The sequence below is a fragment of the Ascaphus truei genome, chromosome 1, assembly GCF_040206685.1.
Source record: "Ascaphus truei isolate aAscTru1 chromosome 1, aAscTru1.hap1, whole genome shotgun sequence".
Taxonomy (NCBI): Eukaryota; Metazoa; Chordata; class Amphibia; order Anura; family Ascaphidae; genus Ascaphus; species Ascaphus truei.
The window spans coordinates 480097946-480112171 of NC_134483.1; the positions used below are offsets into that span (position 1 = coordinate 480097946).

The 14226-nt window shown below is 39.3% G+C and overlaps 1 protein-coding gene across 2 annotated transcripts in view; it reads left to right on the top strand.

Annotated features, from left to right (window-relative positions):
- Nucleotides 1–14226, top strand: part of ARAP2 (ArfGAP with RhoGAP domain, ankyrin repeat and PH domain 2) — a 406381-nt gene that overhangs the window by 327679 nt on the left and 64476 nt on the right. For both annotated transcript variants that reach the window (XM_075568062.1, XM_075568070.1), the window contains exon 28: nt 945–1084. In XM_075568062.1, coding sequence (XP_075424177.1) covers nt 945–1084 — 140 coding nt within the window. The remainder of the gene's footprint in view (nt 1–944; nt 1085–14226) is intronic.

Below are 14226 nucleotides of genomic sequence, written 5' to 3' on the forward strand. Positions count from 1 at the left end.
ACAGTTATTCTCACTGTTATGTTTGGAAGGTTTAGTTTGCCAAAAGTAAAAAAAAAAAAAAAAAAAAGTACTTAACACCCTCCATGCTTTTGCCATTTTCAAATCCTCTTGGGTGACAATTCTATTACAAATTGAATAACAGCAATTTTAAATTATAAACTATACAGGTTAAACATTTTGTAATGACAACAACTTTTGTTCACCTTGATGCCCAGTGTATGACTTATTTCTACTTGTCTAAACTAAAGATGTGCACATTTTTGACAGCACATTGCAAACCATGCAAAATCAACCATTGATTTTGTGCTAAATATTTGGCAACATTTTTCTGTCTTGCCAAAATTTGCAACATTGTTGCAGCTTTGAGAGAGAGATTGTCCAGGCTTCTCCAGTGGCCAATACTGTAGGATGGCCATTACATCATTTAGAGATTTGGGCACTGCTTTCAAGTAGTGTCCCTTGCAGTTTTTGTGTCATTATCAATACAAAAAAACTACAAAGATCTCCGGGAATGGGGACATCCTGGAATGTCAGGGGAACCCCGGTTCAGATAAAAAAAAAAAATCCGGAAAAGGGAGAGGGCTTTTAATAATATATTATATGAACATTTTGTGAATATAATACAAACTATGATTATTATTTAAACCTACAGATAAGGGAGTTACACATGACTCAAATGGAACTGATTGACTGTCTGGTATAGTTATGTTTTATATATACTGAGAGATAAGGACATTTCAGGTTTGGGAAATCCTACCGTTTTCATATATTCTGAGTGTATTGGACATATCGGGTTTGGGAAAACTGGACCCTGCAGCAGATTGGTTATTATATATGTAAAAAGAAGTCGTTTATAAAATATATCATTAAGACTAATATTGCTTTTAATTTATGATAAGGCATTATTACTAGAAGTATATACTGTACATATGTTTTTCTTTTAGGCAGGAAACCTTTACATCACATGCAATCTGGTTATTTGAAATGCAAAGAGGATCCGTCAAAACTACTCACTGGGAATAAATTTCAAGAGAGATATGTTGTTTTGCGAGAAAGACATCTTCTTCTTTACAAAGACATGAAGGTATAGTTATACACTCCTATTCTTGTACAAACTTTTGACAACATAGTATCTATTAATATATACAGTAAACCAAGGTATTATTAATAATATACTGTATCATATTGTTCATGCATCACTGGCATAACAGCATATTTACCTACAGTATCTATCATCTATCTGCCTGGCTCTGAATTTCTTCAAGACCTGGCTTCTATACAGAAATTACATTATGCATCATTATATAAATCTACACAATTTAGTAACATACTATAAAGTCTGTCTGAAGAAGCTCATTCAAGTTTTTGGCTGATTGCAGTGCCATCCTTTATAGAATGTGCCTATATATATATATGAACCTTTGTATGGAAATATACCAAAGCATTATATATATATATATATATACAAAGGTTCAGCTGTTACAGGGTTGCTAAGCGATGACAGCAAGGAGGGGAGAGGAGACAGAGAGCAAGGTGAGGAGGAGACAGATGGATGACGAATAGGAGAGAATGGAGAGCAGTGTGCACACAGGGCAGAAGGGAGTATAGTAATGACAACAAGGAGGGGTGGAAAGACAGCAAGGAGGGAGAGGAGATGGAGACAACAAGGGAAGGAGGAGAAAGAGAGAGACAGCAAGGAGAGGAGGAGACAGATGGATGATAAGAAGGGAATGGAGAGCAGAGTGCACATAGGGGCAGTGTGTACCCTGGAAGGATTCTCAAATCTTTATTGTGTAAATAACATGTGGGCTGCATTATTAAGCTTGAGTTTTTCCATCCAATTTTGTGCATTTTCCTGTTTCCATGAAAATGTTTCTGAGTAGTAGTCACAACACTCTTCAAATATTTAGCTCTCTGTTTTTATTTGCTCCTTCTTTGGTACCATACGTTTATAGTTTTAGTAGACATACTTGCTTTAAGAAAAAATAATATATATACTTTTTTACACTTAAATTACAAAAAAAAAACAAAGCAGATATTTCTTGAGTGCAGTATGAATAAAGAAAGGAAATACTTGCTACAGAGAACATACAATGGTGTGCTAGAAGGCAATGTGAACAATAAATGTGTTTTTAAATGAAGTATAATCAATTACATAAATATATCAAATATGTTTACACTAATTTTGCCAGGCCTCAAACAGTAAGCTATTTGGGGAATGATTACTTGGTGAATATATATTTAAAAATATTTTCAAAAGGGATTTTGACAAAAGCACTGTCATACTCTAGATGGTTATTCACATCTTTAATGTATTGTTGCAGAGAAAAGTTATTTGTCTTAAACATCGATCAAGTGTTTACTGTATCATTTCCTTAGATATGTTTTTAAAACCACGATGTGGCATTGGAAGACATTCTGCTGAAACTGCTAAATAATTTTCCAAAAATTTCCAATAAGAGGTTTATCATTAAGCATAGCTCTTTATGCACCTGGAGAGCAATACATTATAAATGTGTGTATGATGTAGTAAAACGTACAGTTTTTATTATGCTGAAGTATAAAAACTACAACAACAAGAACAATTACTCAAGAATGTACAGAGACACTAGGAAGGTGTTCTGGTAAGTACAGTACCTCTGCCAGGGGCCAAGGTTGATGTATGAAGTGGTGTCAGCCATGGAGCTCCCCATATGCTTCGTCAAGGAAGTGGGTTTTTAAATAGGTTTTAAAGGTGGCTAGAGAAGGTGCTACTCGGATATTGAGGTGCAGGGCATTCCACAGTTGTTGGGCAGTGAGTGAGAAAGGTTAAAGACAGAAGAGAGCTTTAAATACAAAAGAGGTAGAGAGAAGACATCCCTGAGCAGAACGCAAGAGTCTAGGTGGGTGTATAGCGAGAAATAAGGCCTGAGATGTAAGGAGGGGCAGAAGAGTGTATAGCGTTAAAAGTGAGGCAGAGAATTATGTGTGTGATATAGGATTTGATAGGAAGTCAGGAGAGAGATTTCAACATGAGAGAGGCTGAGACAGATTTAGGATAGAGTAAATTGATTCTGGCAGCAGCGTTTAGGATTGATTGTAGGGGAGACAGGTGAGAGGCAGGAAGGCTGGACAGCATAAGGTTGCAATAGTCGAGACGGTAGAGAATAAGGACTTGCGTCAGAGTTATAGCAGTAGAGCAACAGAGGAAAGGGCATATCTTTGCAATATGGCGGAGGAAAAAACAGGTTTTAGCTACATTTGAATGTGAGAGGAGAATGTGAGGGAGGAGTCAAATTTGACCCCTAGGCAGCGTATGCAGAGTATGATACTGGATGTTTGATAGTGCTTCCAACAATAATGTAGACGGAGGTAGTAGGGCCAGGTTTGGGAGGAAATTTGAGGAGCTCCATTTTTGACATGTTACGTTTGATTCAGCAGAGGGCCATCCTGGATGATATAGTGGAGAAACATTCAGAAACCTTGATCTCTACAGCAGGTGTAAGGTCAGGGGTTGAAAAGTAAATTTGTATGTCATCAGCATAGAGGTGATATTTGAACAGAAGAGATGTTATAAGGTCACCTAGAGAGAGTGTCTAAGTGAAAAGAGAAGAGGTCCCAAGACAGACCCCTGGGGTACCCCCACAGAGAGATCGACAGAGGAGGATTATGCATTGGCAAACGAGACACGGAAAGTACGATGGGAGAGGTAAGACAAAATCCAAGATAGAGCTTTGGTATGGATACCAAGAGTATGGAGAAGGTGAAGAAGAGCGCTGTCCACGGTACCAAAGACTGCAGAGAGGTCAAGCAATATGAGCAGAGTGTAGCGACCTTTGTCTTTTGCAGCATGGAGGGTCTAGGAGAGAATAGGAGATGAAAAAATGGAGGAAGAGAGAGAAGGCAAGGCAGTCAAGGAGTTTAGAGGAAAAAAGGAGGAGGTACAGTAGACGGGTGGGTGAAAGAAAGGCCACCATAAGCTAGGACAGCTTCCAGTGCAGAGTCAGACTGAGTGAGTCACGTCTCAGTTATAGCAAAAAGGAGCAGAGAGTGAGAGAAAAAGAATTCATCACAGAGAGGAACTTGTTAAAAAGGGAGCGAACATTCCAAAGGGCACAGGAGAAAAGGATAGAGGGGGGCTGACAGGGAATGGTTAAGAGGTTTGAGGGATTGACGCCAGAAGGAGTAAACGTTTTATGTGGATGATGTGGATGAAAGCATGTAGAAATAAGGCAAGGAGGAGAAGCATGGAAAGGAAGAAAATGTGTTGGGAGAATTTATAAGGGTGTGTTTTAGTGAAGGAGGTATCGCTGTGTAGTGACTAGGGGTGCAGATAGGGAAGGAGTTCATGTGAACTATGAAGTGGAGAAGAAAGGAGAGATGTAGATATATTAATAAAGTTAGAGGAATAATGAGGCTGGAAGAAATAAATGTGTATTTTGAAAAGAAGTGAGGTCAGAGCAAATATAAATATTAGAGGAGGCATGGCAGTGATAGTTTAGTGTTGAGAGGTGAGTGAGGACTAGGCAGTGAAAATTACGTTAGGGTGAAGATAAAGTGGAAGTTGTGAGAAAGCAATATATGAATGGAGACGCTCTAGAGTAAAGAGAGCTCTGTCTTGAATCGTTGAGAGGAAATGTCCTCATTTCCAGAGCAGAACAAATCCAGAATTCAGGGCCAATAGGTGTTCTGTTGTTCACTTGTTCCACTACTGTTGAACTCCCTTTTAAATTCAACACTGCATGCCACATAAAAAAGGGACACTTTAAGGATGGGCTTCTTTACATGTAGGCTGCTGCCCCTGCAGTATAGTATACTGTAGTAATACAAATAAAATATGGAGAATGTGTGAGGAAACGTGATGTTATTTACTTTAATAAATGTTATATACCATATGCTGTTTAATTGCGTAGTCATACTTACAGTATTTTCCCTGGAGCTGTGGCAAAGAGAGGAACATGCCACTTCACTTGTGAAGGTAAAAGCCGCGAACAGCAAGGGTTGGTCTGTGTTATAGAGATGTGTGAACCTGCCATGATTCGCTTGCCACTGTTTCAATGAAACTTTCCCAAAAGTTTGAAAACCCACAAACATTTTGCTAAAGTTCTAGTAAAATTGCTCCAAACTTTCAAAATTCACTGAAGTGTTTCACTTTTTATAGTAGCAAAATAGCTGCCACAGTACTTTTTTTTAAAATGTTTGTTTTAAACTCCAATTGAATTTCAAAAGCAAAGATACTGTAATTGAAATTAATCGAACATGATAAGCCTTTTTACTTTTTAGCTTTAAAAGAACTTGTGGAGAACTTTTTTATGAAAGCAAACTTTTTCATCAAATCGAAAATCGGTGCACTTTGCATGAAAAACATTCATCTTGTAAGGGCTAAAAATATATATATATATATATATATATATATATATATATATATATATGAAAAAATCACACTCAGTTGGCACACTGTAAACAATAGTAAGATGCTGATGCTTGCCCCATATGCACATGTAAAAAATAGATTTTACCAGATTGGAGTCCGGAAAAAACGAGACAGCACACAGTCCTGTAGTTCCAATGAAGCTGTATTCAAAGTAACATGGCACCACCTCCAATGTTTCGATCCACTCAACGTGACCTTCCTCAGGGTGGTGCCATGTTACTTTGAATACAGCTTCATTGGAACTACTGGACTGTGTGCTGTCTCGTTTTTTCCAGACTCCAATCTGGTAAAATCTATTTTTTATATATATATATATATATATATATATATATATATTATCTGTGATGATGTAGACATTGAGTGTAGTCAGGTAATGGCATTCAAATATTTAGCAGCACAAATACTTGTGTAATTCTACATTCAATTTGGTATTGTACTTTACACGTTCTATGCACCTGAAATGATGTACTGTAGATAAAGTTTATTCCAACTGCTTTACAAAACAGTAGATACTGTATGACACATTAATAATCATACATGTTTTGTAGATAGAGCTGGACAAATGTGTTGAAATTTGAGCCGCAAATTCTTCGCAATGTTTTGATCAAAATTTGATTCGCAGACGGCTATTCATAGGCAGGGAGGACAATAACAATTTTGGATGACTGCTCTTAAAACTGCTGGCTTTTCCCCTTCACCCTCTCTTTCTGTGAATAAAATCTGCCCACAAATGTTTATACATTAAATTCATTTGTGAATGTTAAAACATTTGATTTGTGCTAAGCTCCTCCCACTTTCCCACTATTGTTCACATTGTGATTGTGAGGAGAGTGTGGGGATAGATAGGCAGGCAGAGGAGGTGACAGACAGGCAGGATTGACACAGGTACGAGAAGAATTTGTTTTGGGTTCATTGTTATATTTGTTATGGAGAGTAGTTGCAGGGGCAGGAGGGGGTTCTGCTGGTGTCCCTCCTAGGAGAATGAGGAGGTTTTTTTCAACAGGCTGTTAGCAGTGTAGGTAGAACATCAAGAGCAGCAGTAGATTTACCAGTTGATTTTCTGATACCTGCAATAGGAGTAGCTACACCCCCTATAGTTGTGTCCTTGTCTTAGGAATCTGCTGCATTTGCCTGTTCAGTCTGTATTAGAGGAACAGACTGTGTCTGTATTGAGCTTGGGAGAAGTAATAATTTAATCTTCTGCTTCAACTTTGCTTTCTGGAAGTAGCCCTGTCTTATAGGAAGCAGGTAGTAATGAGGATTTAGAGGCTATTGCCTATTTGTGGGAGAGTGAGTTACGGTCAGAGTCACCTTTGTAGGCACCTATTTCTTCTGTCATTGATTCTGTCTGTGTAGTGACAGAAACTGTTTATGCTTTCATTGCTCAAAACCCATCTGTTGTTTGAACAGGTGTACAGGAAATACAGCAGTATTTTGCGTGCGCATGCAGGTCAGACTGGTGTCAGGGTTGCTGGAGCAGGAGACATACAAGAGCAGGACCCATTTCTAGCCTGTCATAGTCCACATGGGTATGGTAGCAATAATGAGTGCTTCAAGCACTGATGAGGTTGTGACTGCTGTAACACAAAGATTCAAAGAGTCATCACAACAGGAGTGGTGTCCAAGTATTTGCAATCTGTGCATTGAATCAATCATATGCAGAGTGAAAGAGCAAGCACTATGCTTCAGGGGGATACAATATCCATTCCTCAAGTACCATACATGCATTAAGTAGTGATTGCACAGGGAGAGAAAATGGAGTTTCTGATATACAATTTTGGCAAGTAAGGAGAGTGCTAGTAAATAATGATTATCGCGACTGCTGTTAGCCTGCCTGGGTCAAGGGGTACGTCAGTCGAGGTCGGAGAGAGGGTGACATTGGTGGTAGTGTTGGTGGTTCTTCTGATTAAATTAGTAAGGAGTGTCTTGGAGAAAAGTAAGGTGGAGGTCTCTGACAAGCCTCTCAAAGATGTTTTGTTGGTAGTCCCTAGGCTGACATTTGTGGAATTCATATTGCATTCTGTGAGGGTACAATGCATGTGGGCATGTTAGTATGGGGTAAGGTAGTTGACGAGATGCAGACATGGACTATTGGCGAGCATTTGAGGCTTGACAACTATTTGAAAGCAATTGGCTCCTTCCCAATTCTATTCCTATGGCCCACGTTTTCTTATTCTCACTTGAGCTTGTCCTTTACTGTCAGGATCTGTCACGGTTCTTGGATAGTAGCCCTCACTGTAGTATATTCTGCAATGGGTGAACATTCAACTGAATCCACAAACCAGGAGGGATCCCAATAAATATTATTTGCAACACAAAGGTTTAAGCACTCCTGGGGACTTCAAACAAAAAAAAAGTTAATTCTTTGGGTTAAAAGGGGGTGCAAAAATACAGAACAGGGAGTTATTTGACAGTCATCATGACAAAGATGTCTAGAAAAGTTTGTTACACTTACATTTTTATGGTAGAATAATCATGTCTTTCTACTTCCAATTGTTATACATTTAATTGCATTTATTAATCATTCACATACTGTATGTAATAATTGTTAATAGTTACTTATTACTTAGATATTTTAGTACTGCTAGATTAGGTTGAAAGAAGAAAAAAATCCAACAAGCTCAACCTATGTTAAATGTAAAACATGAATGATTTGAAGTGATGAATAATGATGGTGATGAATTGGATGATCTGCCAGTTGACCCCTCACGCTCCAATTTTTTTGGTTATCTTTGTGAAATCCAATTATATGAGTCTGACATTAGATTCATCATGAAGGATTACATTGGATTTTGATATTATTTTATCTCCCTGCCTGTGCTGAGACGTAGTGTTATCAGTGTACAGTGCTGCTGCTTTTGATGCTGCTACTGCTTCTCCTGAAGGGAGACAAATGTATGTGTCTGCCAGAAAGATGGCTCAACCTTTACAAGCCAACTAGCCAAGCTTGGTCCTTTAGCTGCTGCTTTCTGCAGTGTCACTGCTTAGCATTATAGCAGATCTTGTTCCTTCAACCTATGCATTACTGCAAGAGGGAACAGTTACTAGTAGTTAGGTTAGAGGACATACTTCATACATTCAATAAGCCATGCACTAGTTTGCAAACCTAGATTTTACATTGGTAGCTGCTGGGCCTAGGTTCATGCTAACTTGTCAAATAGTGCTGCTAGTGCTAATCCCTTGAAAACAGGAGGTAACTCTCAATGTATTAGTTCCTGGTAAAACATTTTTTATAAATCCCAATTCCAACATACTGTAGGTGATGTGGTTTAACTTGCTTTACACTGGTATGGGCTGTCAAAGCAGTTTATGTACTGGACCTGACTCGTTTGGGCCTCAACAAATGGTCAAAACAAGAATATATCAATTTGATGCAATTTTCAATCTTTGGCAATGAGATAATAATTATGACGGTGGTGATGGTGTTAGGGTGGTGTTGTTGTGGACACACACAATTTACCACTGGCAGTGCCCATGAATGAGAGTGTCAAGTCATGGAGTGTAGTGTCAGTCCATGGCTGTACCTTACTTAATTCTGCAGCCCCAAAGATTATCTATCTAAAGTTTAAACAAACACAAACTAGAGAGAAGAAAAGACACCATATTTTTGTGGCAGTCATTACTTACAGTATAAGATGGAAATCCTTACTACACCAATTAAAACATAACATTTAATTACCAATAAAAAATGTGAGTATTAAAAATGTATACACACTGATCATTAATTAAAATAAAGGGTTAGTAATGTATAGTAATTATTAATGATAAAGAGCATAGGTAATGCCTGCCTCATATAGCCTCCCCAGGTTTAAGTGCATGAAGATAGATTGGTCAATGCTCTTTAACAGGAAATGTCTCCACACCATAAAATAATTATTAGGACAAACATTTATCCTAAACTTAGTTCAGCGGTAATACACTGAAATCTATTTGTTCATTATACAAAACCCTCACATTAAGATATGAAAATTGGTCTTGGCAAACTACAACTCACATATATGCCTATTTTTACTCACGAGAGCATGCATCACTCATTATTTGAATTTGCAGGTGGTAAACTTCCCTAATTATATATCTCCCACAAGCTATAACAAAAAAAAGATAAACAACTAATAAATACTAAGTAACCCCTTATGTGTTTGTGTGGAGGCAGAAAAAGGTATATGTTAAACATAATTAGGGTTATAACTCCAAACCAGGGATCTGCTAAATTTTCAGTATTAATAAAACACTCAGAAGGGGATCCTATGTACTGTACAGAACTATTACATTTCAAACCATCTGATATTAGGAAGGGGGACAAGAATGCAAAGTGCAGCAAGCACATTCGTGAATTGTAGTCCACCAACACTGACAAGAACCCACAACCGTTAAAAAATATATTTAAACCCTACAGTATGTGCTGATCTGGGGAGAGAAATGCAAACGCACGGTGTCGGACACCATAGAGGAGTGGGCTCTCACTCCCAGCACCTATGACATCCTGTAAGGTGACTACCAACATCTGTGTCGCGTAATCACGCTTCTTCCTAGGTATGTCTGATGCTACATTCCATATATAAAGGGGTATGCAGTTAATGGGATAATTTATTTGAACCCTTTTGTGTCAAATAACTAATTTAAACCGTGGCAAAGTTAGAAGTTTTAGCAGATTATAATTGACCAAAGATTCTCAACAGGGTTTTCGAACCTAGAAGTTCATGAGGTATGTCCAAGAGGTTAGCCAAACAAAAAATGGAATTGTTGATCCCAGTTATTATAGTGAGTTCCTGAACCTATGTGTGACTGCACACATGGTAAGGACACAAACTGCACATTAAAATGGGTGGTATAGCTGTCAACAACAGCAGGAGCTTCCAAAGTTGCACCCCCCAATGTTTTGCATTCACAGCATAAAGACATATAAAATCAAAATTGGCAATCATGGTATATGAATTGGAGTAAGGGATGGTTTTTAGCTAGTGTGCAGGATTAGATTCTCAGTAGTGGTTGAACTACCACTGGTTCAGCCGGCTATGATGCACCAGGGCAACCGACTTTCAGGGGCCCATCCACCCACCCACATGAAAGTATTTATTTTAGCAATCAGATCAGTGTTCTGGGAGTTTTACAGGCTCCCCGCTTCCCATCTCCCTCTCTACCCCTCCCTACCTTTGGTGTGGTACCTTAGCACCGAAGGGAGGCAATCCTAACATGGAAGTTAGGCCCCATTATTAGTCTATAATTCACTGAAAAAACTTAGAACAATAGTGTGGTCCTCAACATTAAAAAAAAACACACAAAAGCACAACATTGTTGTTGCTTATGTTAGTTTTGATTACATATTGATTAGTGTATAAAACATGTTACAATCTCTCTGTAGAATAACAACTATACACAATCAATATCTACAGTATGTACAGAATTCCCACCAGGTACAGATGCAGTTAGCCTTACTGTTTTTGGCGCCGCAAATGGAACTCAGAAAAACGCTGGGTGAGGTGACAGCCACGACGGCACTGCTGGGGGTCCTCAGTGTTAATCCTCCTGGGCCGCAATTAGGGCCATCACTGGGACACAATTAGGGCCATCATGGACCACATGTTATTGCGGCACCAAAAACAGTAAGGATTACTACATTTGTATAGTACATTCATTATTCAGTTAGGGGTTATTATTGCACTACACCTGTTTTGAGTTCTGTACGTACTGTAGATATTGATTGTGTGTAGTTGTTATATCACAAAGAACTTGGTGAATACTTTTAGTGGATTTGGTTCTGCCTTTTTTGGGAGTTTTTTTCCATCACTGACAATCCACATGGCGTATTAATAATCATTGGTCGGACTGCTAAAAATCCGTATTTAGATTAAATCCATATGAGGGGAATCTCTCTCTCCCTCTCTGCATATTAATCTGTGTGAGCAATGGGGTTCCCTAGGTTAGGGAGAACTGGGGCTCAAAGAAAAATATGGGATTCACTATAAAGAAAGAATCCACTGGTGTGAATCTAGAATCCTTTCTATAATACGATATGGTATATAATAGGAAAAAACCCTTTTGCAAGCCTTGACAATATTAGTCCTTATTATTTACTTGTAGAGGATTTAGCATTGAACTGCGGTCATCTGACTATATATATACATATGTAGCAATATGTAAAATTGGTGTACATATCTCCTTCATGCTGGCAGTAATCCTGGTAAGTATGCAGGGCTGCCAGTAACAATCATGGAGGTTTGCCCTCAAACCCTGGTGAAGTGTCATATGTAGCAAAGGAAGTGACAACATGCTTTGTGTCCACTGTTAGTGACACAGAGGTGGGTCTGTTCTAGAGCCTATATAAGACACAGCACTGCCTAAAGTTAGGTGTTCTGACTGTTCTGTCAGTCTGTTCAGTGAGAGTCATGTGGAGTGTCTGCAACAGTGTTGCAGGGTGACAGAGCAGAGCCCGACAGTACAGGTGTCTGATGCAAGAGCTGTGAGGCTGTGCAGCTGAAGTGGCAGAAAGACAAGCTGTTTACACACTGTGTCCAGGGATCTGGCACAGCTGTGCTCTCCCTTAGGGGAGAGGTGGAATAACCAAGCTGATTAGAGTGGAGGAGCAGAAGGAACCTTCCTCAAGATGGTCAGCCTGATAATGCTTGGCTAAGTACAACCACTATGATGGGCAGTCGGCCTATGGAGATGACAATAAAGATGCCCTGGTTCCAACTACCCCTTCTGTGTGAGAGTGAAGTTATTCCACAGAAGGATGCACCTGGGAGGAGTTCCCCATCAGATACTTCCCCTGCTGCCGCAGAGATCCTGATGGGGTGGAGGCGCTGTAACCGAATGTGAGTAGGACTCCAAGCACACTACCTCAGACGCCTGTCATGGTGATATTCCCCATACCAACCAAGAAGGAGACTCAGGAGTCCTGTAAGCCAGCAGGTGCACCACGGGCCTCCAACATAAATCCCCTCACCCCTTATCCAGGCACATTCCACTGTGAAGTCTCCAGCTGGAGGGTTCTGCTTCTCTGCTGCCACATGCAGCACTTGTCAAGGCTGCAGGTCGCCGCTTGGATGTCCGTCCACTGGCGCAGTAGTGCTACTATAACAGGTAGCTATAGATGGAAACCTCGCTCAAAAACCCCTAGTTTGAAAAGGGCGTGCTGCCTAGGGAGTAAATCATAGACATATGACAGGTGTATCTACAGAGATACACAGAGAGAGAATCCCTTTGCAGGCGCACCACATACCTTTATAAAATAAATGTGGTCAGGGTAGATATAACGTGTATAATAGAAATTTTTTTAATTCAAATACGTGATGGTGCAATAAAAATAGCAAATGTATAGGAGTTAATATTTACTATGTTAAAAGACACTAATGTCACAACAAATGGTCCAAAGAAGCTACTTTGGGCCCATTCAGCAGATGAGTATAAATGATGTTGATACACTGTCTAAAGTATTAACATATATCTGAAGTATAACAGTATATGTCTTGAGATTTGTGTCTCTCAAAACGAGGTGACAAAACGTTTTGGAGCATAGATACACAACAGCGAGAAACTAGACCCTGGGTGCAATACATCTCAGCACCACCAGGTGTCACCTCGTTTTGAGAGACACAAATCTCAAGACATATACTGTTATACTTCAGATATATGTTAATACTTTAGACAGTGTATCAACATCATTTAAACACATCTGCTGAATGGGCCCAAAGTAGCTTCTTTGGACCATTTGTTGTGACATTAGTGTCTTTTAACATAGTAAATATTAACTCCTATACATTTGCTATTTTTATTGCACCATCACGTATTTGAATTAAAAAAAATTCTATTATACACGTTATATCTACCCTGACCACATTTATTTTATAAAGGTATGTGGTGCGCCTGCAAAGGGATTCTCTCTCTGTGTATCTCTGTAGATACACCTGTCATATGTGCTACTATAACACTAAGGGGAAGGGTCCCTATCTGGGGCCTTCCCTACAATACTCCGCTGTAGCTGGCTCAGGTCTGTGGCCTAGGAGGCAAGGTGAGGGCCTAATGCAGGAGCTACTGCCCCCTGGACACTGCCTTCCTCCTTGGCGACTCCGTTAGCACTGGTTCGCGGGCTCTCCGCACAGATAATATCCTGTTCCAAGGACTGTATGCATCCCATTGGCTGGGACAGCCCATGTGATCACCTCTCCCCCCCGAGGATTCATGTATTCCCATTTCAGTCCATGCAGGCCACTATCTCCCCGATTGCGCGGAGCTCCGCCGACTGCTGGAAAGCTGAGCAGTTCCCCCTCATCTGAGATAAGGAGGGAGATTCTGCTATATATATATATATATATATATATATATATATATATATATATATATATATATACCTTCTTGGAATTATTGTTGTTTTTGTATTATTATTATTATTATTAATATTATTATTGTTCATATACTACTATAATATAATAGACAATAGACATAGACCCCGTGCAGTAGAGTCTAGCACAGGCCAGACCCCAGCCAAGGGAATGGACATAGATAGAGGTCAGTCCAGTTACATTAAATGCTAATAGTTTTATTAAGTTAATATTATTATATAATAACATATTTGAGCCCACAGCACTACTAAAGCAACAGCAGCAGCCCAAACACTGTGCCCCTATTTCTACCCCTCAAAAAACAATTATTCTATCCATTTGTGAATGTGCAGACATTCACACACTATGGTAATGTCTCGTGATAGATTAAAATATCTGCAATGGCAAAGAAATGCTACATTTGCGGTGAATTTTGGCACCTGGTAAAGAAACAACATTTGCAAGATTAGGTCATGCATGAAGTGTCACAAA